This window comes from Lepisosteus oculatus, chromosome 17 (genome assembly GCF_040954835.1).
Source record: "Lepisosteus oculatus isolate fLepOcu1 chromosome 17, fLepOcu1.hap2, whole genome shotgun sequence".
In the NCBI taxonomy this organism is placed as follows: Eukaryota; Metazoa; Chordata; class Actinopteri; order Semionotiformes; family Lepisosteidae; genus Lepisosteus; species Lepisosteus oculatus.
Window position 1 is genome coordinate 8,190,959 of NC_090712.1, and position 23,338 is coordinate 8,214,296.

At 36.1% G+C, this 23,338-nt stretch overlaps 1 protein-coding gene across 5 annotated transcripts in view; it reads right to left on the reverse strand.

Annotated features, from left to right (window-relative positions):
- The window catches only part of kif16ba (kinesin family member 16Ba), a 96,670-nt gene that overhangs the window by 22,629 nt on the left and 50,703 nt on the right, over nucleotides 1-23,338 (reverse strand). Inside the window, exons 18-26 of one of the 5 annotated variants that reach the window (XM_015363129.2) lie at nucleotides 21,592-21,624; nucleotides 21,187-21,240; nucleotides 19,170-20,528; nucleotides 17,888-18,046; nucleotides 17,047-17,152; nucleotides 16,185-16,235; nucleotides 15,353-15,403; nucleotides 9,473-9,595; nucleotides 7,291-7,380 (exon numbers count right to left, since the gene is read on the reverse strand). In XM_015363129.2, coding sequence (XP_015218615.1) covers nucleotides 7,291-7,380; nucleotides 9,473-9,595; nucleotides 15,353-15,403; nucleotides 16,185-16,235; nucleotides 17,047-17,152; nucleotides 17,888-18,046; nucleotides 19,170-20,528; nucleotides 21,187-21,240; nucleotides 21,592-21,624 — 2,026 coding nt within the window. Of the gene's footprint in view, nucleotides 1-7,290; nucleotides 7,381-9,472; nucleotides 9,599-10,850; nucleotides 14,141-15,352; nucleotides 15,404-16,184; nucleotides 16,236-17,046; nucleotides 17,153-17,887; nucleotides 18,047-19,169; nucleotides 20,529-21,186; nucleotides 21,241-21,591; nucleotides 21,625-23,338 lie in introns of those variants that run through there. The other 4 variants (XM_015363128.2, XM_006638582.3, XM_015363126.2 and 1 more) reach the window with 4 other exon arrangements.

A 23,338-nucleotide genomic window follows, 5' to 3' on the forward strand; every position in this document is an offset into this window, starting at 1 on the left:
TTCTGATTTATAAAATTAAAAGTTAAGAAAAGAAAGCAGAAAACAAAAAGTGCACTCAACAATGATCTTCTTGGATCATTCTTTTTTTCAACAGATGGTGCTTTGTGAAGTTCCCCCAGGGTTTGGACAAAATTCCCGGTTGTGAAATCTGTCACCATTTATGGCGTGATCGTCATGCAGTTTCTGCAAATGCTAATATCACTCATGCGAGGTCAAAAAGGAAGAAAAAGAAACTTACTTTAATTTAAAAAGACATTCTATGACAACACCTCTCGCTAAAGGGCACAGAAGTTTAAAATGATGTCGTTTATTTCTTTAGCCTGAGGATAAGCATTTACAAATGAGAAAGGCTCTTAGACACGGGTGACATTCAGAACACCATTGTGTGTCTCTCTTTGGTTCAGTATCTACAAATTCCATCAGAGGTTTTGAGAAAACTGCCTTGGCTGCTACAGATTGAGTTTCATTAAAGTAAAATAAAATTGAAAGGATTAAGCTGCTTCAACTGAAATTTATCATATTTTATTAAGCTGATTTTGAAAAAAAGCAATTTTTTTCTGTATTTAAGCAATACAGAAGAATTGCTCAGCAGTTTCTACACGAGCTCAAAACCCTCCTTGCTATAGGACATAAAAATGATATGAAATGAACAGAGCATCTGATAGCTCTATATACAGTGCACACACAAATGCAGTGATTTCCAGATTTCTTCATATCCCTAATGAAATGAAAATAAACCCAAATAAATAAAAGGCATCATATGATGAAAACACATTGCACATTATGTAATCTGCAAAACGTTTCCTAAATCTCAATGTTCCGTTATGTTCTTTTATAAGAGGCTGGAATAAAAATAAAAGTGAACACTGGTTCAAAAAAAAACTGCATTCCTCAATGTGTGATCAGTGTGATCAAGAAGAGCATGTAATCCATTTTAATTTGGGGGAATATTTGTAATAATTAAGTACTGCTACTTAGTTTTGTGTGGGCAGTCAAAAGCAAATAGTTTAATGAATGTTAATATTGCAATTATGTCTAGAAAACTGAACAAAATAAACATTCCAAATAATTTTATTGCAGAAATATTAAGCTTCATTCAATGCTGTCAATAGACAGTCTTATTAAATACTAACCACATTGTAACAGCATTCATGTGTACATTAGAAACATTAGATGAAGATATTAATACTTAACATTTACCGGTGAACAGGATTAATGTATTAAATTATTGCATCTGAAAGCTATTTAGAAACATACTACACAAAATGCAACAAAACAAAATGTAGTATATACTGTATATATCCTTAAAACATTCTGAAGCTCAATGGCAAACAAAGCAGCAGATGTTTCAAAGCATCTTCATTTTCTAATTGGTGAATGCAAGCAAGAAACAATGAATTAACTGCTGCATACATTTAGTGCAGAGTCAATTAACACATTAGTTTACCTAATTAAACTAAATTCTACGTATTAGCTCTCAGTCTTAATCATCTGTTATAGGGAGTGCCAAAAACATGCTTTTTGTTGCATTTGTTACAGTGATAAACCAATACATCAATATTTTTTTGAAAAATCTAGCAAAAAAAATCTGGTATTCATGTTTTTCACACACACAAAATTTAAGTCATGAAGTGCACAAAGGCTCCAATAGAATACCATTTTGCAAACTATGTCAGATCTCAACATATCCACATCTGTTTTTCCCCTTTCCCCTGTTATGTTGCACTTTGGATGTCCATATATTTCTGAACATTTGAGGGTGAGGTCTTGCAAATGCTCTCCATTTATAAATAACTGAAAGGATGTCCAATGTACTACCAATCTGACCTGAATAGAAAATGATAATGGAAATCTGTTTAAAACAAATGAAATGTATTTCATTCTACAGGTGTAACTGTGCAGCATTTTTTAAAGAGGCATCTAAAAAAAACTATAAAACTGTAAACTATAAGCTCTGCAACAGCAGGCAATGGGATGTCAGACTTGGAGAGGGTAGCAGAGTTTTGAAATGATTCAATTCTACATCAGCCTAAGGGAATACTCCTCTTTCAGTTTTTCTGGTACCAGTGTCATTCAGTATAATGAGTAGAAGCAACTGGGGGATCTTTAGGGATATGTTTGGAAAGTAGAAAATAAAAAAAAAACATGGTTACTGTTCTTTCTAAGTTCTTTCTGTAATTTCTTAAATTCAAAATGTAAAAAGTTATTTTTATGTTCTGCATTAAGTCCCTTGTTTATATTCTTTAATCCTTCTTTCCATCAGGAGACACAAATTCAAGATTCACCATCAAGGACACATACTGTAAATGACAAGTAAAGCTACTTATAATCTGATGGCTATAAATAAGGATTTAAAGTGTGCTAAAAGTACTAGAAAAGTGGCAGAGCACACCACCATTTTCACCCAAGTTCAAGCCTTTTGCAAATGCAAGTGATCTCCTGACATCTCTGCTAAATGGGAAGTTTCATTTAATGATAAGATACAGAAAATATAAGCTCAGTCATGCGTGCAGTATATATGCTAACTTTTAACATATACGTAGGAATAGATGCAAAGTCTAAAGTGAGAAGACTCTGCTTTGTACAGTGAGGAAAGACAACTCAATCAGACCCTATCTGTAATGCATCTTAACACCTCAATATTATTTGGAACTATTCAAAGCTCAGATGAACCCTTGAGGTATGCTTCTAACCACCTGCCAACATTCTTTCTTCAAAGCATTTGTGAGCTTATGATTTTAATAACAGCCAAGGCAATAATACATTAAAGATGCAAGGCTTGAGAGCTGCAGAATAGAGATAATATGCTATTGCTGCCTCAAACTGACACATCTCATTCATTCTGAATTACAGATAATGAGGCTTTGTGCCTGTCATAGCAAATTTCAGTTATAATATGCATCATTCATGCACTGTCTTTGTTTTTGTAAGTAAAGATATAATACGCAAATCACAGGTAATGACTGGGCAGCAAACGAGCAAGGGTCCTTTCAGGGACAACTTACTGTACTGTATATTAGTCATGTTTTGAAAGTATGAAACAAACCAGCCAATAATATTTTTACAGTAATCAGGAAGGAAAGCAGCACCTGCAAGGTCTGCAAAAAAGACAGTTTACTGGAAACAATTACACAAAACATGATATTTTGTAAAAACGGGAAGCATAATGTGTCTGGGAATCAGTATTTTCTGGTATGTATGTATTGAAGAAATGTATTATTGGTAAGCACCATACTGAATGTTGAATTAGTAGCATTCTATGAAGCAATGCATTAGCAAACATTTTTGCATAAATAAAATTAACATTTCATTTTTGTTGTGAAGCCCTAAATGCTATATTTATGCAAATTTAAAGACACACTTCTATTTTTTTTAGAGACCCCCTCCTCTTTATTTTATGCTGCATCTTATATCTTTAATTTCCAAATGACCTTGAATTAAACATTACTGAAATAAATAAATCTGCCATGTTACACGCAGCTACATCAGGGGAAAAAAATAAGAAAATTAAGAAAACGAATCTGGAAAAAAATGAAAATACTTTACTTAATCATCATTTTTGCTATGCATAATTGGGGAAGCTTAAGTAGGGCTCAAGGGCATACTAACAACGTTGAGAAGAATCTTTACAGGTTAAAGAAATCTAGGGCATAATCAGCTTGAGCTTTGGCTGTTAGACGTTTGAAGATGCTTATGAGATGCATGGGTGCAGCGATAGTTATTCAGTGTTGTACTGATGTATAGGACCTCCGAGATTAATAGAGTCCAAAGAGGAACACGGTGACACAAGCACTGGCAATTAATTCACCTGTAGCACCTTACTGAACAATGCCCTGCAAAAGCAAAAACAGCCATCCACACACTTCAAGAGATCCAAAAAGCAGCCACAGCTAAGCCGTAAAGCAGTCCTCTTGAGGACGAGTTATTAGAACCCTTGGCACTGTGCTATTCGAACTCCTGGGGAAGTGCACATAATTCAGATAAAGAGTCATTTTGAATGGAGGCCTGCAGCTGTAGAAGATGAGCTTGTAAAAGAAGAGCCACTCCACAGCTGCCTGCCTTTTACCTCTCAGGCAAATGCTACTTAAGATTCCATTTGCTGCAGAACACAAAGAGGTCAATGATAATTATACTGACAGCATTAAGAGAGCAGTTCATAAGCCACTATCACACAATATAACCTCTATTACTTTTGAAAATCTATCCAGTCCCATCAATGCGCATACAAAAGGCAGAAGGCTTCATTAAAAAAATGCAAGTGGGTCATCATTTGATTAGTGTGCACAATTAATATGCAGTATTGTGTCACTTTGTACTAATCACCAAACCCTGCCAGCATTATGACTGCTTTAAACCTCAAGTGAGGTTCTCAAAAGATGACGAAAAGCAGAGAAAAAGAAAGGACTCACTTTATATCTTTAAACAGGACTTTAATCAATATAGCCTTAAAAGTAAGAAGGAATATTTTCTCTTCAATTCTCTTTTTTGTTCTTAAAACATGACAGTCCTTGTTACTGCAATGACTGATTCTCTGTAGCAACGCTATCCTCCCTGTGGTGAACGGTACTGTGCAGTCAGCTCCATTTGAGAACTGACTAGAGCCGGCAATAATTACAGAAGTGCTATTTTAGAGTTTCCTCTGATGGAACACCTTCTTGTGCCTTTTTGCTTTTGTAAAGCTGTGCACCTTCTGAGATTCTTTTTACTGTTCTTAGAAGTAGTTCAATAGATATGCTCAAAAAAACTTTTGCTCCTAGACTAAAATGAACCATGATAGTAACATTTTTCCTATATGTGTAAAAACCACTGTAGATTTGACAAATTTATTAATTATAGTCTTTAATATAGGATAGTCCTCAAACTGCTGACAAAATACAATGTAGTAACATTGGCTACTCAGTCCCACAACATAATTTTCACCAAGCGCTATAAATTGAAGCTGACGTTATAACTTCTGTGGATGTACTGAAGGCTCCGAATATAAATAGTTGACTTTGGGGTTTATAAAAGGGAGCTTGATATTACCATACTAATAGTTTATTCCTGTGTAAACCTCTGGACTGTTAATGTACTAATGATGGCAATTAAAGGTAAAGGCTGACTATTTTATTGCAGCATTATAAAAAAAATAGCAATATGCAATTTGAGACTCTATATAATGAGGTAATGACTGAGCAGGGGATCCGACAGATATAAGTCTGAACAATTTCAGTCTAAATATTCAATTTCAAGATGTACTGTAATGCGGATACCAACGTTTCAAGTAAAGCATCGTGCCTAGATGCGTGTTCTCATTACTGGTGCTCTTGGTTCCAGTCAGTATCTTTTGTTGCAGATAATCCTGAGGGTAGAGAAATTTAAGGCGGACTTCAGTGCTTAACCTCTGCACTTTTTCACTGCCACAATTCTCACGGTGTGCTCTGAACTACGCATTATCTCCACACTCCGGGGTTAACAGCAGGCTCCTGGCTCAGGGCTGAGTCACTGCTCCGCTCTGTCTTTTCTGCCAGTAATTTCACACTGCGGAGAGTAACTTTCCTCTCCTGAATACAATCAAGATCCAGCAGCATGTCAGATTCCCTTTGCCTGTGCAAATGAACTATTATCTCAGCATCTATTGTGGTACAGGCAAGAGTATCCACATAATTTATACTACCCAATGCAAAAGCAAGAACCCACAGAGGTTTATTTCTGTCAAGACCTTGAATTACAATCAAGAGGATTAAATTGAACAGAAACAGCAGCTCATTTTCTAATGGCCATGTTTGTCCTCGCCTTCAACACTTAATGCAGGATTGCTCTTGCATCCACACACATCTCTGTGACCCGGAGACTTCTTAATGGACCAATGGTATGTAATAAAGGGGGTATGCAGTAGACATGATACTTCAGTGATTCACAATAGAGACAGGGAGAAACTGCCTGCTGACACCTCAGAGAACCCTGTAAAATGCATCAGATCATCAGAATATTCAGTAAAACAATGATTATGTCCATGAACAAACATCCACTGCCTTTCTATCAAGTGAAGTCTCCTCTCTTGTGCAGTTTTATGAGATTCATTAGCTTTCCTGGACTTAAAGAAAGCATTACCAGAAACAATAGGGAGATAATTTAATGCACAGTATGCTTCCACATCTGTGAAACTACCTACTCCAGTTAAGATTTTTCATTGCGAGGTAATAAAAATGCATTCGTTTCCCTGGTAAAATGTAGTGGTGAGGATGATTTAGGTGTTCTATGTGTTATCAGAGCTGCACTGCCAACATTTAAAATCAGCGAGTCGAGATGACTTCGAGGCCGTTCATGACAGGTCAGCTGTTGCTTAAGAAAAAGAGTAGCATTTCTGACATTTGCTACACAGTATTTCTTTCAGTGCATTAAGTGATTTTAATGGTTTCTTTAACATATAATATGTATAGTATGATAGAACAATCTGTGAATGTTGTCTTGCTTGGTTGAACTCCAGTCACAGTTATTTGAAACATCGTGGTTTTAATTCATGAAACAAAGAACAGGTCCACTATAATCATTCTAAAGCTTTTCTTTGACTGAACCTAGTTTTATAACATGTACAGTATGAGAATTACATATATTACATTACATAAATTACAATATTTCGTTCAACTGCATTTAGCTGGCAACACTCCACAAGCCAGAACTGACTCCACATGACTGGGCTTACTGTGAGGCAGCAGTGTTAACTGCCATGCAATCATGCCACCAATAATATTTATAATAAAAAGAAAAAAATAAAGGTGTATTACAATGGATCTGAGAAATCCTTTTCAGAATTGGCAACAGGTTATAAATCTCAGCAGAAAGCCAAGATGAAAGCTTAAAAGATGAAAGGAAAAAATTATTAAGAACTGAATCTGGACTTCTAAAAGACCTGTTTGAAAAACACCTGTCAGTAGATGTTAGTAAAAGGTGTGGTTTTCTTTGAGCTGAAAGATGATAGGAGACGAACATACTGTATAGAGAATGAGATCAAATTTTCTTTCACTTCATTCTGGGCACAATCATTTAACATTAAAAACATTAGACTTGCACTTACCTATTCTTTAAAATCAGTCAAAAACATTCATTGCAGTAGTTGAAAACCCAAAGGTTTTTTAAATTCTCTGACACTTTAAAAATTGTAACCCGCATTTCTACTCAATACTCAAATTGTGTATTCAGTTCCTGTACAATGCATATTACTTAAAGTGACACTTTATAACTTAAAGTGACATTACATTCACAACAAATAGAAAATAGAGAAAAAATATTAATAATTCAGTGCCTTACCTCTGGATATTTCAATTTGAGTGTTTTGTGCATTTCGCGAAAACGACTGTATCTTCTAAACACAGTCCACGTTTCTTCCAAGGCTGTGATCTACAGTATTAATAAATAAAAGGTTTGACTACAGCAAAACAATGGATATAAATGTAAAAGATTTGCATACATTACCTGTATAAGACTATTTTGGTAGAGTATTTTTGAAACTGTCTATGCAGTAAAATATGTAAAAATGTCTGGATAGGCAAGTACACGAAAGAAGACTACATTTGTAATTGATCAAAGAAGAGCAGACCAGAGAATGAATAACATATGATATATTGACCTCTAAGTTGAAAACGGAACAAGGACAGCTGCACAAGTTTTACTGTAGACCTACTTTAGGAGAAGCTCAGGAAACTGGGAGTAAAGAAACCAGAAACAATATCTGGGCCTTGACAATGTAGTAAGGAGCTCCTAATGTAAAGTTAACAATCTAAAAAAGAAAACACTCAGCTTTGCAGATTGCCAATTCTGCTGTTTAAAGGGATGAATACTTCATTGTTTAAAGGAATATTTAAGAAGGTTACATTTTTACTCCATGCTGTACTTACAGAACAGTATATAACGAAGATTCAAGATACAAAGGTTTGTTGAATGCAACCCAGTTATATTCCCCACTCTATAAAGAGGCTGTGTAGCCCTGGTCACTTTCAGGTCCACAAAGACAAGGTTTTTTATGCCTCGGAAACTAAATACTTCAATTCAATTAAAAAAACACAACTAACAAGCTAAAAAACAAGCTTTTTGGGTAAAAAAAGCTTTAACTATATGACGTGCTGACTCAATCCGAGGTATAAAAAACATTTTTAAAACCACCTCTCTCTTTGATGGCTTAGTGCTATATAAGCTATTAGTGCTGATTGGAAAGTGCAGAGTGCCAGCACTGCAAAACAAAAAAGAGCTAAATTTAAGAAGTAAAGGGGTTATTTGTTCATTATATACAGACAGGGAGCAAAATAATGTTGGAATTCTTTAATTCGTTAAGCAATTTACTAAAATTGAGGACACTGAATAATACAAAACAAACATGAATCTGCAGCCTTTTCAAAATATGTCCCACAAGTCAGTTTTAAAGCATCTAATATAAGATGTTACGAAAATCTGAATCAAGAAAATATTTTAGAGGTCTTTAGTTTAAACCATTAAACTTCACTAGGAATAGCAAAGGGTAACATCTTTGGGTGACTAATAGGCAGCTGGTTGAATGTGCCATACAAAATCACACACACATTCTAATTAGATCCTTTATGAAGTCTGCAGCTCAATTTGACATTTAGAAAAAAAATAAAATGTTTTTCTACATCTCTCTTATGCATGCTTTTTTATTATACTCAGATGTGTATTCCAAAAAAGATTCATAACTCATAAACCTTTTCTAAACATTCATATGATGAAAGGGTAATTCATGAGCTGTGATGAATTTAATCTCTATAATTGTCTTATCACATGGACTGCAGAGATCCGAGAACCTTTCTCTTCATCTAGAAATCAGAAAAGTAAGTTGTGGAAATATTTATATTAGCCCAAGCAATATAACAGAATTACACAGAAAAGTAAACTGATGCAATAAAAAACAACAAATGCTTGTAACACTGAAATATATTTAAAACATCATTCTAAAATATGATTTTGGACTGTAATAAAGATTTTTTAAGCATTAGTATTCAAAAGATCCACATGACAGGATTTGTCATTGATGTTTTAAGTACTAATTAAATATCTTAAAGCCGAAGAAGTATATTGGCAAGAAGGAAACTCTTCGTACAATCTGGATGGTCTTTGGTATGCTAAAACTCATTTCTCAAAAGGCAATATATGTGACTGCATTCACATGCTGTTCTGTAACCCATAGTCTTTTGATAAGTGAAACCTGATTGCACAATTCAACTAGTAATTTTCTGTACTGAATAGCACTACTCATCTAAGATGAGAAATTTGTTTGAAGACCTGCCTGGGTACTTCAGTGCTGAATATGTGGGATTTATTTCCCAGAGATGTGCAAATTATTCTGTGAAAAGATAATTTTCACTTTCACTTGCACATTTTGCATATTAAGAAAGCAATAACATGTTTCCATCAACAGTACATCTAGGATGGCCATTTATGAACGAATGCAGAAATAAGAAGAATAGGAATCAGAGCTCACCTTTACTTCAAATTCGTAGTGCTCATCTTTCCCTTGTCCACGCATAACATAGCGTGGAATACTAATTTTAACTGGGTCCTTCAGGCTGTATGGGCTGGGTCCCAGAGGACGAGAAATAAGCCACTGCTAAAAGCAAACGCCACAAAGAGAAAGCAGAAGGTAAACAGGATCAGTTATAGTATAATACAATACTAAATGCTGGCAGTTTCAACATACACAAAACTGATACCCATGGACAGAGACGTTGTCCACTCAAACCCAAAAACTATGTTTCAATACGTCAAATTACAATCAACCTTCCATATAAAAACACTCATCCTTCATGTATTTCACAAAAACATTATCTCTTATCAACTTCACTCTCTCGTCCTCGTCCCTCTAAAGAGACATGCTTGAAACCACGTTAATGAGGACTAGTTGCAAGCGATCTTGTTCCACTGCAGGAAAAGGCTAGGTTCCCAGTGAAGCATGCACACATCTCATGCCAGCGCAATCCAAATTAGGATATCAATCATGGAAACCCTGTGTACAGCATCAATTTCGCAGGAGTGCAAAAATACACACTTGGAATGCTCTGATTCTTTACAAGAACTTATTTTGAAACACTTAACAACAGGAGTTAAGAGTATTCCCAAGCGATCCATATAATGCATGAGAATCCATCCACAGATTTCTGTAGAACTTTGAATCTGACAGTTGAACCGAAAAGTACTTATTCAGCTGTCACGAAAAACCATGTACACAGGAAAAATATGTTTTAAATGGTGCACTATAATGAAGATTATTTGCACATACAGAGACCTTTTCTTCAAAAAGACTAATTGTCCTTTGATCTAGTTTCCTGTGCCATTACCTACCTGTAAGCTTGAACAATGTAGATACTGTAGGTAGGCTGTGTTGAGATTCTTTGAATGAAAGCTTTAACTACAAAAACACTATTTTAAGCAACTCAGACAGCAAATGATACAACCCGAGGAAGCTTTACAAATGAATAGAGGAAGAGCAGAAATGTTCAGATAAATAGGATCTTTATTTAAATATCTTAAGGCATTTGGAATAACCTGTACAGTTTTATAGGGGCACATCATTTACATAAATGTTTATCCACTACAATAAAAATGAACTCCATCGCCACACATTACTTTATTTAGAAATGTTCTTCTGCTTTGTCATAAATTTATGAACAACAATTTTGCAGTAATAATACTGGGTGTTATAATAACTATATTAAGCAGAAAAATTAATTATGCTTTGAAGCATTGTTTCATGATAGGTGCATCATTGACGCTGACATCCAACTGGTGGGCGAGTCAAGGTTTTAATTTAATTCTATTTAGTTTAAAAATCAATAAGGTACAGGAAACCAAAAAAAAACAGCACACTTGCATGGCATACAGTTCCTACAATAAAATGTATTTTAATATTTAAAAAATAGATTACAAAACATCTTCAAATGACAGTGTCTTTACATGCTTTCAAATCAACACTAAATTAAATTATTTCTATATGCACCCACATAAAGCTGCCTTCTGGTAATAAGTGCAATCAAAAAAGAGTCTGTTCTCACAAAGTGAAACATTAAAAATAAACTAAAAAACAATAAAATAAATGAGTGATCTATTACAAGTAATTAGCCTTCCAGCATCTATGCTTCATTTACACTTTTCTTCTTAAAAAATGCAAAAACCACAACTAATTCAGTAAGCCCTACATTTCAAAAAACTGCGATATAATAGAAAAAAATTATTCACAGCTGCTGCAGGTTAAATTGAACGTACTATGTGGTGCTCATTTTGTTGAAAGATTAAGTGCACTATACAGTATGCAATTTATGTAATGGAGTCACATGATAAAACTCACCATTTAATATTTCAATATTCTACAAATGTTGGCATTTTATGTTCTGATGATTAGGTTTCCTTTACTTTTACATACAGGCTAGACACTTTCTTCTAATAATATAATAATAAATGCATAGACTTCCAATTTCTACAATCCAAAAAGAAGACAAATTGAGTGGTGTGTGTGCATTTAGTTTTGTAGGAAAGCTGTCGTGAAGTAGAAAATGAAGTAGTGTAAAGGATACTATACCGTAGATTATCTATAAGTGAATGCAAAGCTGATAACCCTGTCATTAGTAAATGATCAACCGTGGGTCTAGTTGTGCATGTATACAGTAGGTACAGGCCTATGTAGGAGCAGAACACTGATGTTCATGTAATGGAACTTTCAAAATATAATCCATATAAGTTTTTAAATGAGTAAAATCATGGATTCTTCTCTGTATATTACTCATATACTTAAATATCTCCTATTATCAAGTACATAGTAGCAGTAACAAAGAATCAAGTGAATCTACTGTATTTTTAATAATCTTTGGGAATAAAAACTTGGATTTCTGTGCTTCCTTATAAATTTCAAGAAATAAATTGCTCAAATCTCTAATTGGCTTTGAAATTCCTCTTAAACATTAAGCCTATGCATTCTTCTCATTTGGTATTGATCATCATTGCACTAAACATGTCATCAAACAGCTGACAAACTATTGATCAGAAAACCTGCTTCTTCTGAAGTACCAAAAGTTAATTTCCACACTTCAGCTGGACGGGACAAATTACCACACGAGTGAGAGGGGACAAGTACGGATGAGTCTTCATGATCTTTTTGCTCTGAGTGACTACCCTCGCTATTGGCAAAAACAAGTTCAAGTTTTGTTGAACTCTCCTTGTCTGCAACAAGCACACACCGGAGGTCTGAACGGCACATAAGCAAAATCTGATCAAACTGGGCTCTTTTTGGCAGAATTACAATTGACCCTGGAATGGGATAAAAAACGCTGTCTTCTTGCAAAAGTCCAATGTGTGTGTTAGTGAGAACAAACTGTGTTAATGGTGTATGATGTGCATGTGACTTCACCTCAGCTATCACAGTGGTGTACAAGAGTATATTAACATTTCCCAGTGAGGGTTTGTTTTTCAACATATTTCCATGAAGCACATAAAGTAGGTCAGCAAGAACCTTTTTGAATTTTGAGCTGACTCGAAATCCACCAGTTAGAGTGAGGTCAGTGATTTCATACTCCCAGTTAATCGAGAGCTGCATGAGATCGCCCCAAAGAAGTGGGTGACTTTTATAGTTAGCATCATCTGCTTTGCGAAGCAAAACTCTCAATAATGCCTGACAAACCTCTTGGGAAAGATGCTTGTTGTAAGTACAGATTGTCAATATAGTATCTTCTGAATGTCCCAAAACTCTAAGATTTTGTCCAGCAAAACCTATGTGAACTTCCTTAATGAGCTCAAGAGGGAGCCGATGGAATATTTTTAAAATGTTGCTGTTATTATTCTCCAAGTTAGTGTTTGAGGTTAATGCAAACATGACAGAATCATACAAAAGCACTAAACCAGGCTGTGGAACAGGTTGCTTACAATTAGCCACTGCAAGCCAGTATATACCACGGAGTTGTTTATGAGTCCCAGCAGGATGTGGTAAGACACAGTCTAGACAGGCTAACAAGTTTTGCAAAGGGAGAGTTTGAAGCTTACAAAGATCTCTGGGATACTGTACTAGCCTTTGGCAGAGCACTGAAAGATTTTCACATTTAATTGCCATCACAGAAGTCACTGGTGTTCCAAGATAACCTGTGACATTCTCTGATGGTGTTATATTACTAGGTTCACTCATATTATAGAGATGAATTTTGGGAGAGTCTAAGATGCACGCAGGTTTTGGACTGATATCAGGTTTTAAAGTCACTTCAAGATGTACCTTATGTACAAACGGCAAATCTTTTATGACTGAATACATTTGTCCATACCAGCTGCTCCTGCACTGAAAGTCTCCCTTCCTAACCTGCCTAACAACTTCCTGAGTACTTTGCAGACAACGGCTAGCATCTTTATAAATACAAGACAGTTTGCTAATGAAATACCCAAGGCCAGAGTTCTGCTCAGTTTCCAGTTCCTCAGAAACAATGTCTGTCTTTGAAAACTTCTGTTCTAACCCCATCTCATTTTCGTAAGAGACCTGGGAGATCACAGAGTGACCAAATTGGTCTTCTTTGGGGACTTCAGTTGATGCGGTGTACTCCTGTACAGGGACTTCAGATTGTATATTGGCCCCGGGGAGAAGGGGTCTATTAGTCTGTTCTTGCTCAGGCTCTGTATTAGCAAGATGTGGGTTGGTCAAATAGTCTAACAAGGTCCCTCCAGGTTCAGACTCTGAGCAACGGTGCCTTAAGACAGCCAGGAGATCAGTGCTCTTGTTAGTTTGTCTGCTCTCCGTGTGACACAGATTGTTGCTATTTCCATCACTCCCTGCAAAGATGGATGCATATTTCCATTGCTGAACTCCAATTTCTCTCCAATCATAGTTATCCTGATGTAGCTTCAGCTCTGCTTGCAATTCCACTGGCATTTTATCAGGAGTTGATTTATGAGGTAGCAAATCCCACTCTTCTGCAGTCTGTTTTGTCGCGGTTTTCTTTTCCCTGGCAATGTGACCCTTTTCCATGTCATTACCATACCCCCAATCATATGGCCAGTGTAGCTCATTAAGACAACATATCCCCTTCTGCTCTTCAGATCTTGGTCTTTTTTCACAGGCCCTTAGAAAAGCAGCATCCATTCCAAGGAGAGATGGGATGCTATGCCTTGGTGTGGTAGTTGTCTGTGTAAAAAGAGGGTTCTTTGGCTTATGTTCAATTAGCTGGTTTAATGCTTGAGATGTTAATCTATTTTTATTGCTCTTGTATCTATGTTTATAATAAGAATTTTAAAAGTAGAGAAATGAAACAGGAAGATTCAGAAAACAGTATTTTGTTACAGATGAGGGTGAAGTTTGATTTTTAGATCCCATGTACAATTACTAATGTATCCATTTTTCTTGGCACCAACTGCTTTCCTGACTGTCAAATATAAGCTCTCACTAATGGCACTGATTGCAAAGCCCAAATTCATCTGCCTCTTATCCTTTAATTATTAGTCACAGACAGGTTTGTCCATTCTTTTATCACATCATACAGAGAAAAACCTTCTGCTATCACTGTTAATATCACACTCATTGAAATCTGCAGTTTTCAGTCTGATTGGAATATTTTAATGAACCACAATTGTCAATTTTCTTTTTTCAGCAAAAGATGTACAAACTTCTGTTCCGAGCTGCTGTTGAGCATGATGCATAAATCAATCTGATTTAATCTACCAATCCCTGCCTACTGGTAATTCAGCTCTCTTCCTGCTGTAATGATAGGTTGGCAAATTAAAGTTAATAACTGTCCACATTAATAGATGGATTACACAAAAGAGCTATGATTTTGTCTTCAAAATAGGTACTGAATGCATATTGCTTCCTCCCTTACAATGGCTCTTCAGATACTACTATATACAAGACATACGTGCTCAGATGTAACTGCATTTCAACCAAACCAACCAAGAGTCAGTAATATTTAGCATTTAAAGCCATGGACAGAAAAATGCATTTAATTACCTGTCTCCTCTTTATTTTTTATAAAGTTCATCTACATCCACTGTAGTGGAGATAAAGAAAAAATTGTCTAGTATGTAGAGAATTTGTCCTCACACAGAACTTAAAAATATTAAGCTCCTGAAGCATAAGTTCAATTAATGAGAAAGTGCTACATGGCCTAGAAAAATTGGATACTACCATGGATTAAGAGTCCACCACCTTTCTGATCAAAACATGCACAAAACATGAGGAAGGATTGTGTTTAAATTTGACTTGATTTTGTGCTTTTAACTCATTTTGCAGTATTCTTCTGCATATTATTCCCAATTTATTTAAGCACTGCCATACACTTAACTTGAAAGTCATCACTGCTTTGCCCCGCACTGTTAGGTCATGAAATAACATGCTCCTTACCTCATATTTTTGTTTACGTGGGTCAACACCATTATGAGATTTTTCATCTTCCTGCAAAGGGAATTTTTTATGATTACTTCTAGCATTGTAATTGCTTAATAACACACTTTTAAGGCAATAACACATTGCGAGATTGTCGTTTAGGAAGGTGTCCTGAGGAACCAGGACAAATGGAGAACACTTAAAACAGCCAGTTGACTGGCAAAAGATGAATATGAAGCAGATTAAGACCTGGCAGTGCTGGACAACATTTTAGAATTTGTACTAAGCTCATCATTAGCAATTACACAATTACAAAACATTTGGATTCAAATACATGTCAATACCACTATATGGAATTACAACAAGGTACAACAAAGGATTACTAGTGGGGTTTTTTGGCATCCACATTACCAAAACTATCACATAGCCCTTTTAAAAGTACTGCTTTGAGAGATATCCCTTTATACTATTACACTTTAAAATGTAAACTACTTTTTTATGTAACCTTTTATGTATCAGGTTTGATATATTCAATATTGTCATGAAATACTTTAGCATGGCTTAATTCAATAGTGGCATTTAAAGCTGGCTTGAATGAAAAAACGTTTAAGGTCTTATTTAGCAAAGACAGCCTAGCAGTACAGTGGTTTAAAAAGCCAAACACTTTTTACATGACTGACATTCTGTATTATCTGCATCCAATGGTACTGTATGCTTGATTAAAGTAGCAAAGAACATTTTTTTGCATTACAATGCACTACTCACAAAACCCTTTCAATAGGCAGCACATTTTCAAAATGTGTTACACAGTGCACAATCATGTTCCCCTAGTAAATGGACACTTGCTTACCTCATCTGTCAGTTTAAGAGAGCTTCCATCATTACTAGACTGTTCTTCTTCCTGCAGAAGGGGAAAACAATTTAATTTATAGACATTTAAAACATGGGAGAAAGAGTTTAATTTACATACTGTATGTTGAACATTGGTCTTGATTTTTTTGGTTTTTCATATATGACTGTTAATTATGGGTATAATAAAAAATGACTTGCATATTTGTCAACTGCTGTTGTGATTACTGAACCTTATAAAGTGTCACTGTCTACCAAATAAATTGCTGTCTTGTTTTGGGAGCATCACCCTTCGGGAAATAGTTCTATAGCCTGTTAAAAAGGAGAGACTGAATAATGGTCCCTTGCAAAGACGTGTATCCCAGGCAAACCTCAAACATTTTCATCATTTTTACCTTCTATAGTTCTCCCTGTTGATATAGAGAATGAAACATAGATATACTGTACATTTAGTATTTAGTAACTAAGGCAGCAGCTCCACTGAGGTTGAAGAATATGTAAAACAAGTATACAATCATTACTGCCTGGCAGTTTCCATACATTTCAAAATGATGGTCTTTATTATTAACTTGAGTTGAAAAAAACAAAAGATCTAAATAACTGAATTATTAAACAGGCATACTGTTAGAATAAAAAAAAAATAATATAACACAAATTTAGGAAAAGCAACCTATTAAGGCTCAGCTTCTTCAGAATACCCTCAAATATTGAACCAGCAAAAAAAGTCTATGTCCCTATTCCTCTTTGTCACCAAATCTCTCCCCACCACATCTGTCACAGAAAGAAACAGAAACCTCATTGGGTTCCATGTACACCAGATGGAACAAATGTTTATCCTTTTGGGAACATATTATAGACTATACCTTCAATGTTTCTGTTGACAGCGAAAGCTCAATGTTATTGTCACCATTGGTCTGATTCAATTTCTGTAGCCGCCTTTGCACTTCTTCTTCAATGTATGCATTGATCCTGGTTCGTTGTAAAGGACACACTCATTAAACCAGTGGAAAGGAACAAAGGATATTTCACTCCTTATGACAAAAGGCTTTTAATCTAAATGATTTGCAAAATGGTGCAAACTGGAACAAAGCCTACTGTATATGTTTATATCCAGCTTCTCAGTGCTGTTCATTTTGTATTTAATAGCTATTTTAATTATTAAGCATAGTAAGGGGCTGGAGACTTCTAACTGTTCACGGACAAAAGAAGAATAAACTGAAAATTAATTTATTTTAACCATTTACTAGACTTAATGGACAAATAGCCTGAACATCTGCAAGAGATTAAAGCCATTCAACCAGAATTGAAATTAAATAGGTTTTGCCCATGTGGATTCTGACAATCTTGAATTATTGAAAATTCCATCAGGACAAAGAAAGAGAAATGTAATTTACTTTAGAAAAGCTTGGCAGTTTTGAACTTTTTTGCTAAGCAATCCTTAAAAACATGGAAACAAAAATATGGGAATAAAATGCATTCGACACCTAATTGAATCAATGGCGATCATAGTATTATGTTACAAACATGAGTGTACTATGGTGCGTTTAATCATGAGATCAAAATCTATTATATTACATATACTCTAAGGGGCTATTTGCATGTTATACCATTTTCATAATAATTTCCAATGCTGTATAAATATAGTAGATTTATTTTTAGTCATATCAGAGATCCAAATTGAAACAGATCTAACAAACGGCCTACCTGTCATCCACCACTGGAATCAGGGTTGGCAGGGACTGTTTAGGGCTCACGGGTGAGCTGCTGTGACTTGACTTTTCATCACTTCCTGTGTAGAGACTTCTCAAAGCACCATCATTTTCACAGATCTTTTGTTTGAGTTGCTGAATTTCACGCTCCAGTCTTGTTATCAGGAAAGAGAGAACCATACGTGTTATTCCCAGTTCTAAAACTCATTGCACCTCTGATCTACGCCTTATTAATGGCCTTATGCTGATCATGAGAACAGCATCACTTCTGCATTTTCCCAATAACCTGCCAATTTTACTATTAATCATATTGTATTTTACTTAAGAAAGTGTCATGTGATGGTATTTTTTGTCATTAGCATGTACTGTATTCCCACAGCCTTGCAAGACATGACTATGGACATAAAATACAAAAGGATTAAACACCCTGGTATCTAATATGATGAATGAAATGAGCTGCGTGGCAGTAAGAAAACAGGTGATTCCTATGATCACCAAATCAGCAAAATAGTTAAAAGTTATTCAATACTACAAGATGTGAACATAAACCACCTGCAAACGTGACTGAGAACACAATCAAATTCACGCTTTTTAATTTTAGAAGAGGGATAAATAAAATCCAACATGATTTAAATTGACACGCACATATTTTTCATCATTGCATCTTTGCTAATTTATAACTTTGAGTACCCCTCGTTACCTTAAAGATGCCACTAATGAAATTATGCAGGGGGACTGATTGTACTTGCACATTTATCTCCAGTTTAACAGGAGTTTAATGCAAGGTGAAGTTTGCTATAATGAAACTGCATCCCTCATGGTGGTGCAAACAAAAGTACTGCAAATATATTAAAAACCTGTCTGAGAAGCAGCAAATTAAATTAGAATAGCATGTAAATAACAAAAAAGCAACCCAGTGTGAAGGAACTCATATTGACTTTACCTATGTAAAATCCAATAAAAATGCATTTGCACTGCTTAAATCCAATATCTTATTAACTTGATATCAGAAGCCTTATGGCCCTAAAAAGCAGGATTAGGATAATGACAGTGTATGAATTTAACAGTTCAGCTTCCATGTCTTTGAGTAAAATATTTAAAGGTAAATTAAAACTTTCTTTTTGAAGCTGATCCTATTTTAAGAAACTATTTTTTTCTTTTTAAATTAACAGATTTATCAAGAATAGACCATAACCCTTTTTGTACCAACAGTACACAAAATAATTATAAATGAAAAGAAGCTCTGATTGCACATTGGAGCCTAACTGCAACCTCACCTCTCTCTGTCTTGCTCCAGTGCTTTATGCTCAGCTTCCAGGCTGGCCTGCAGCCCCACTTGTTCTTCACTGTGGTGCAATGAAGCCAGCTTCCGTTTCTGCTCCTCGATCTCCAGCTCAATAGTTGACTGACGTTGCAGAGCTGAGTGCCTGCGCTCCAGCTTCGCAACAGCCTGTTCTAGAGCCTCCCTCTGCTGCTTCTCCTTAGACTCCAAGATCTCTTTCTCTTTCCTGCGCACCTTCTCTTCCTGGCGAGCAACATTGGCAGTGAACTCATATGTCTCCTGAAGTTGCTGCAGCTGGTCAGCGCTGGCACAGTAAAGCGCCAGCTGCTCTGCCTTTTCTTCAATCTCCTTCTCTATCTGGTACAAGGTGTTGTCCAGCCCTGGAAGACCCTTCTCCACAATTTCAGCAGACCTCTGCTTCTCCTCTGTAATGGTGGGAAGGTGATTTTCAGTGAGGCAGTGAAGCTGGCGTTCTTTGTACTGTAACCTTTGCTCAGCTTGCTTAATCCGCTCTTTCTCCTGGGCAACATTGGTTGCATCCAGAGTTCCTTTTTCCTGTGTCTCTCTCAGCACTTTCTGGTGTTCTTCATGCACTCGGAGGAGATGGCCTAGAGCCTTCCGCTCGCTGGAGATATCCTTCTCCAGGTGGTCTTTCTGCTGAAGCAGTCTCTGCTCCAAGAGCTGAAGCTGCTCCAACTGCTTCATCTTGAAGCTCATGTACCTCTGCTTGGCGTTCTTAACATCGTCATGTTCTTCGTCTCCGTCTGGACGAGCCTCCTTTGCCTTGAGGAGAACTCCTCGGATTTCCTCCAAGATCCTTTTCTCCTCCTCCACCCTCTGCACATCATCCCTTTTTAGCAATCTGATCATTTCCTGCTTCTCCCGCAGCTGTTCCTCAAGTCGAAATACCAAGCTGAGCTGCTCTTGCTCCTGCTTCTCCAGTCTCCTCTTCTCTAGCTCCATCTTGATGGACTGCTCATCCCTCTCCCTCTTCAGCTTCTCTAGCTCACGGAAGATCTCCATCTTCTCTGCCTTCTCCTTCTGGTGGATCTCCTGCAGCCTCTCCTGCTCCTTTTGCACACGAATGTGGATCTCCTCTTCTTGTTTCTTCTTCTGCAGCTCCATCTCCTGCTGCTCCCGCAGTCGCTCCTCCTCAAACCGCTCTTTTTCAGCAAGCAGATCCTTCAGCCGGCTCTCAATGTCTTGACTCCTTCGCTTGAGGCTCTCCTCCTGTTTCCTGATGCGCAGTTGTACCTGCTCTGACTCTTTGCGCTGGGATTCCACCTCCTGCTGCATGCGCTCCAGTTCAGCCTTCTCACACTTTTGCTTCTCTTCCATCTCTTTGATCAGTTTCCTTCAAATAAACAACACATTTCCCATAATTATCAATGGCATTAGACCTTTACCTGTTTCTTTCATAATCACAGAACGGTATAATTTTATTTTTATACAACTAGTATAAACCTCTATATTACTAATAACAGAGGTTTCCTATATGTGCTGTGTTATTGGGAAAAAATGGTGATGTAAGTGACCTTGCAAAAGGCTTGACGTTTGATGCATGTACCTCCAGCATATGGATGGCAATAAGAGCAGACCTGGCTTATGTGTCAGTCCAGACAGCTTTAATGTTTCACAAGCAATGGTTGGAAAATAAAAACAACAGAAAGTACAATTCAGTCTGCAACAAGCTACCAAACCAAAGTGACAGAAGTGAGATTTCACTTCTTGTGAAATGTAATCCAATAAGTCTCTGGACATCTGTGAACATCTAGTGGATTCAATTCCATGAAGTGTAGAAGTTATAATCACCACTGTATTTGGACTTATCTCTTAGTTATGCTCTTTTTTTGGTATGGCAGAATTTGAGAGGGTCTTTTAAAATCTTTGCTTATAAGCCACAAGCACAGTGATAGACATAAAAATAGAAAATAAAATGTGTAATCATAGATGATGTAGAAGGTTCTTCTTAAACGAAAACAGGTTTCTATAGGAATAATACATTTTAATACCTTTTATTCTCCAACTTTTCTAGTTCCTCTCGCTGTTGTCTTTCAAATTCCAGCCTAATAACAAGAGACGTACAGGTTACTATAAACTAGCTGGTGCAGAAACCATATAGCAACAAGGCACGCATAATGAACATCACGTTAATGGAAAAAGACTAATAAAGCACACAAACTGGAGGGTTAAATATTCACATTTTACATTGCTATGAGCTTTACAAGTTATTACAATTATAGCCATCTTCTAAAACCAAGTAGTTAAAAAGGCAAATGAAGGGATATGACAACAGAAGGCAACACTATACAACACAAAAGTCTAAAATACAAGTCAACCAAGATTAATGCAACCTTCAAGTTAGGTTAGCTGCATGCACTCAAAGTAATCAATACAGAAACACTAGGTTTGTCTACCTTAGACATATTGGTCCCTTTACAGTGAAGAGACTGCCAGAGGAGGTTCAGAGAAAGCAAAGACATCCATTAAGACAAGTCATGGGTCAAACATTAATCAAAAAGCATGCAGCAAAATGTGCAAGCAGACACCTTTAACCACACAATATTAATGGTGAATAGAAATCACTTCTAAAAATGTTAGAAAAACAGAAGGTTAAAATAACAGGAGAAAGAAACTGGAGCTAAGTCTGATATTCCCTGTTTGAAACTACTGCATATTTTATAATGTGCTAATTATCACATTTTAATGAAACCAGATTTTTTTCATACCATTGATGAAATAGGAACAAATAACACAACACAAAAAGCTATAGTTTGGACAATGTATTTTAATTAAAACTAATGTGAAAATTGATATACTGTAATCATAATAGCAATTCAGACAAAAATTGTCTAAAATAATTAACTGAATTCCAGAAAACAAGAGGGTCACATTTATTCTGTGTATTATTTAAAACAGAATACAACAGAAATAAGATTTTCTTCTTTGAAAGTCCAATGAAAGCCACCAGAAACGGATCTCCAAACATTTTGCCATTTCTCTGGGGTATAAAAGGAGGCAGTGCGAAGGTAAGACACTAGGTAAGAGCATGCACTATTAGCCAAAGGCAACAGCTGGAGACCTCTGACACAAACTGGCATCTTGAGGACATAAAGTGTCAAAAACTACCATTTACCATCACCTGCATGAGTATTCTGACTGGATTGCAAGGAAGAAGCCTCTTCTGTAGGTGAGCTACATCTGCATGGTCATTGGAACCACATCTTATGGTCAGAGTCTATTAGTGTCTATTAGTTTTTGCAGTTGTTTTGCATCTATGGGTCCTGAAACCCTTATTACAATGGGGGTGGGGGGGGATCATCAACTTCAAATGTTGAAGGACAATACAACTAAATCCCTGGTTCTTTTCACCTAAGGTGCGGCTGTTTACCTGAAATTGGACATCCCAGCATTACAATGAAACAAAGCATACAATGACTTCATTATATCCAGTAAAAAAATCTAGAGGGTACTATATCTACAACAATCAAACTAGTAATGTTAAAAAGAAAACAGATTTTAATTCCTAGGGTTTGCTGAGCTATGATCTAGTACTATTAAGATTAAATAGAGACTTTACAGTACATGTTGTTTGAACTTTAGTTAGGAAGCTTTTACATCAACCCATTTGATTTTAAACTAACAGTTCCATGAAAGGCAATCTCCACATTTTCAAGCCAATCACTGCAGTCAGGTGGCATAATTGATTTTCTTTTTTCTACATTTAATGTTTTTTATTTCTTGAGAAGTAATTTCTATCCAATAGTAATTTAGAGAAGAAAATCCAATCGAAGTGCAACAGTCTCAGTCTTATTACTGGAACATGGACAGCATCTCAAAACAAGCCAATTCCTTAAAACAACCAGCAGTCTTAAGCGACACGTCTGTGAAAGCCCAATAACACTAGGTGTGCCTAGAATCAAAATACTGAGTTATATCTAAAATACAACACTACACAATTAAACACTAGCAAGGTTATACAGGCTTATACAGGCTTCTTTGCTGTGAATGTAAAAGTTTTTTTGTCTTTGTTTGTTTCAGACATTTTTAAGATGTTAACACTACAATACATGTTTCTTACTATCTTAATTTAAACTGCATTTGTCAAAATCCTTTGTGTTACATTTTGTGAAAATTATTATTCAGTTTCCCTTCTGTTTAAAG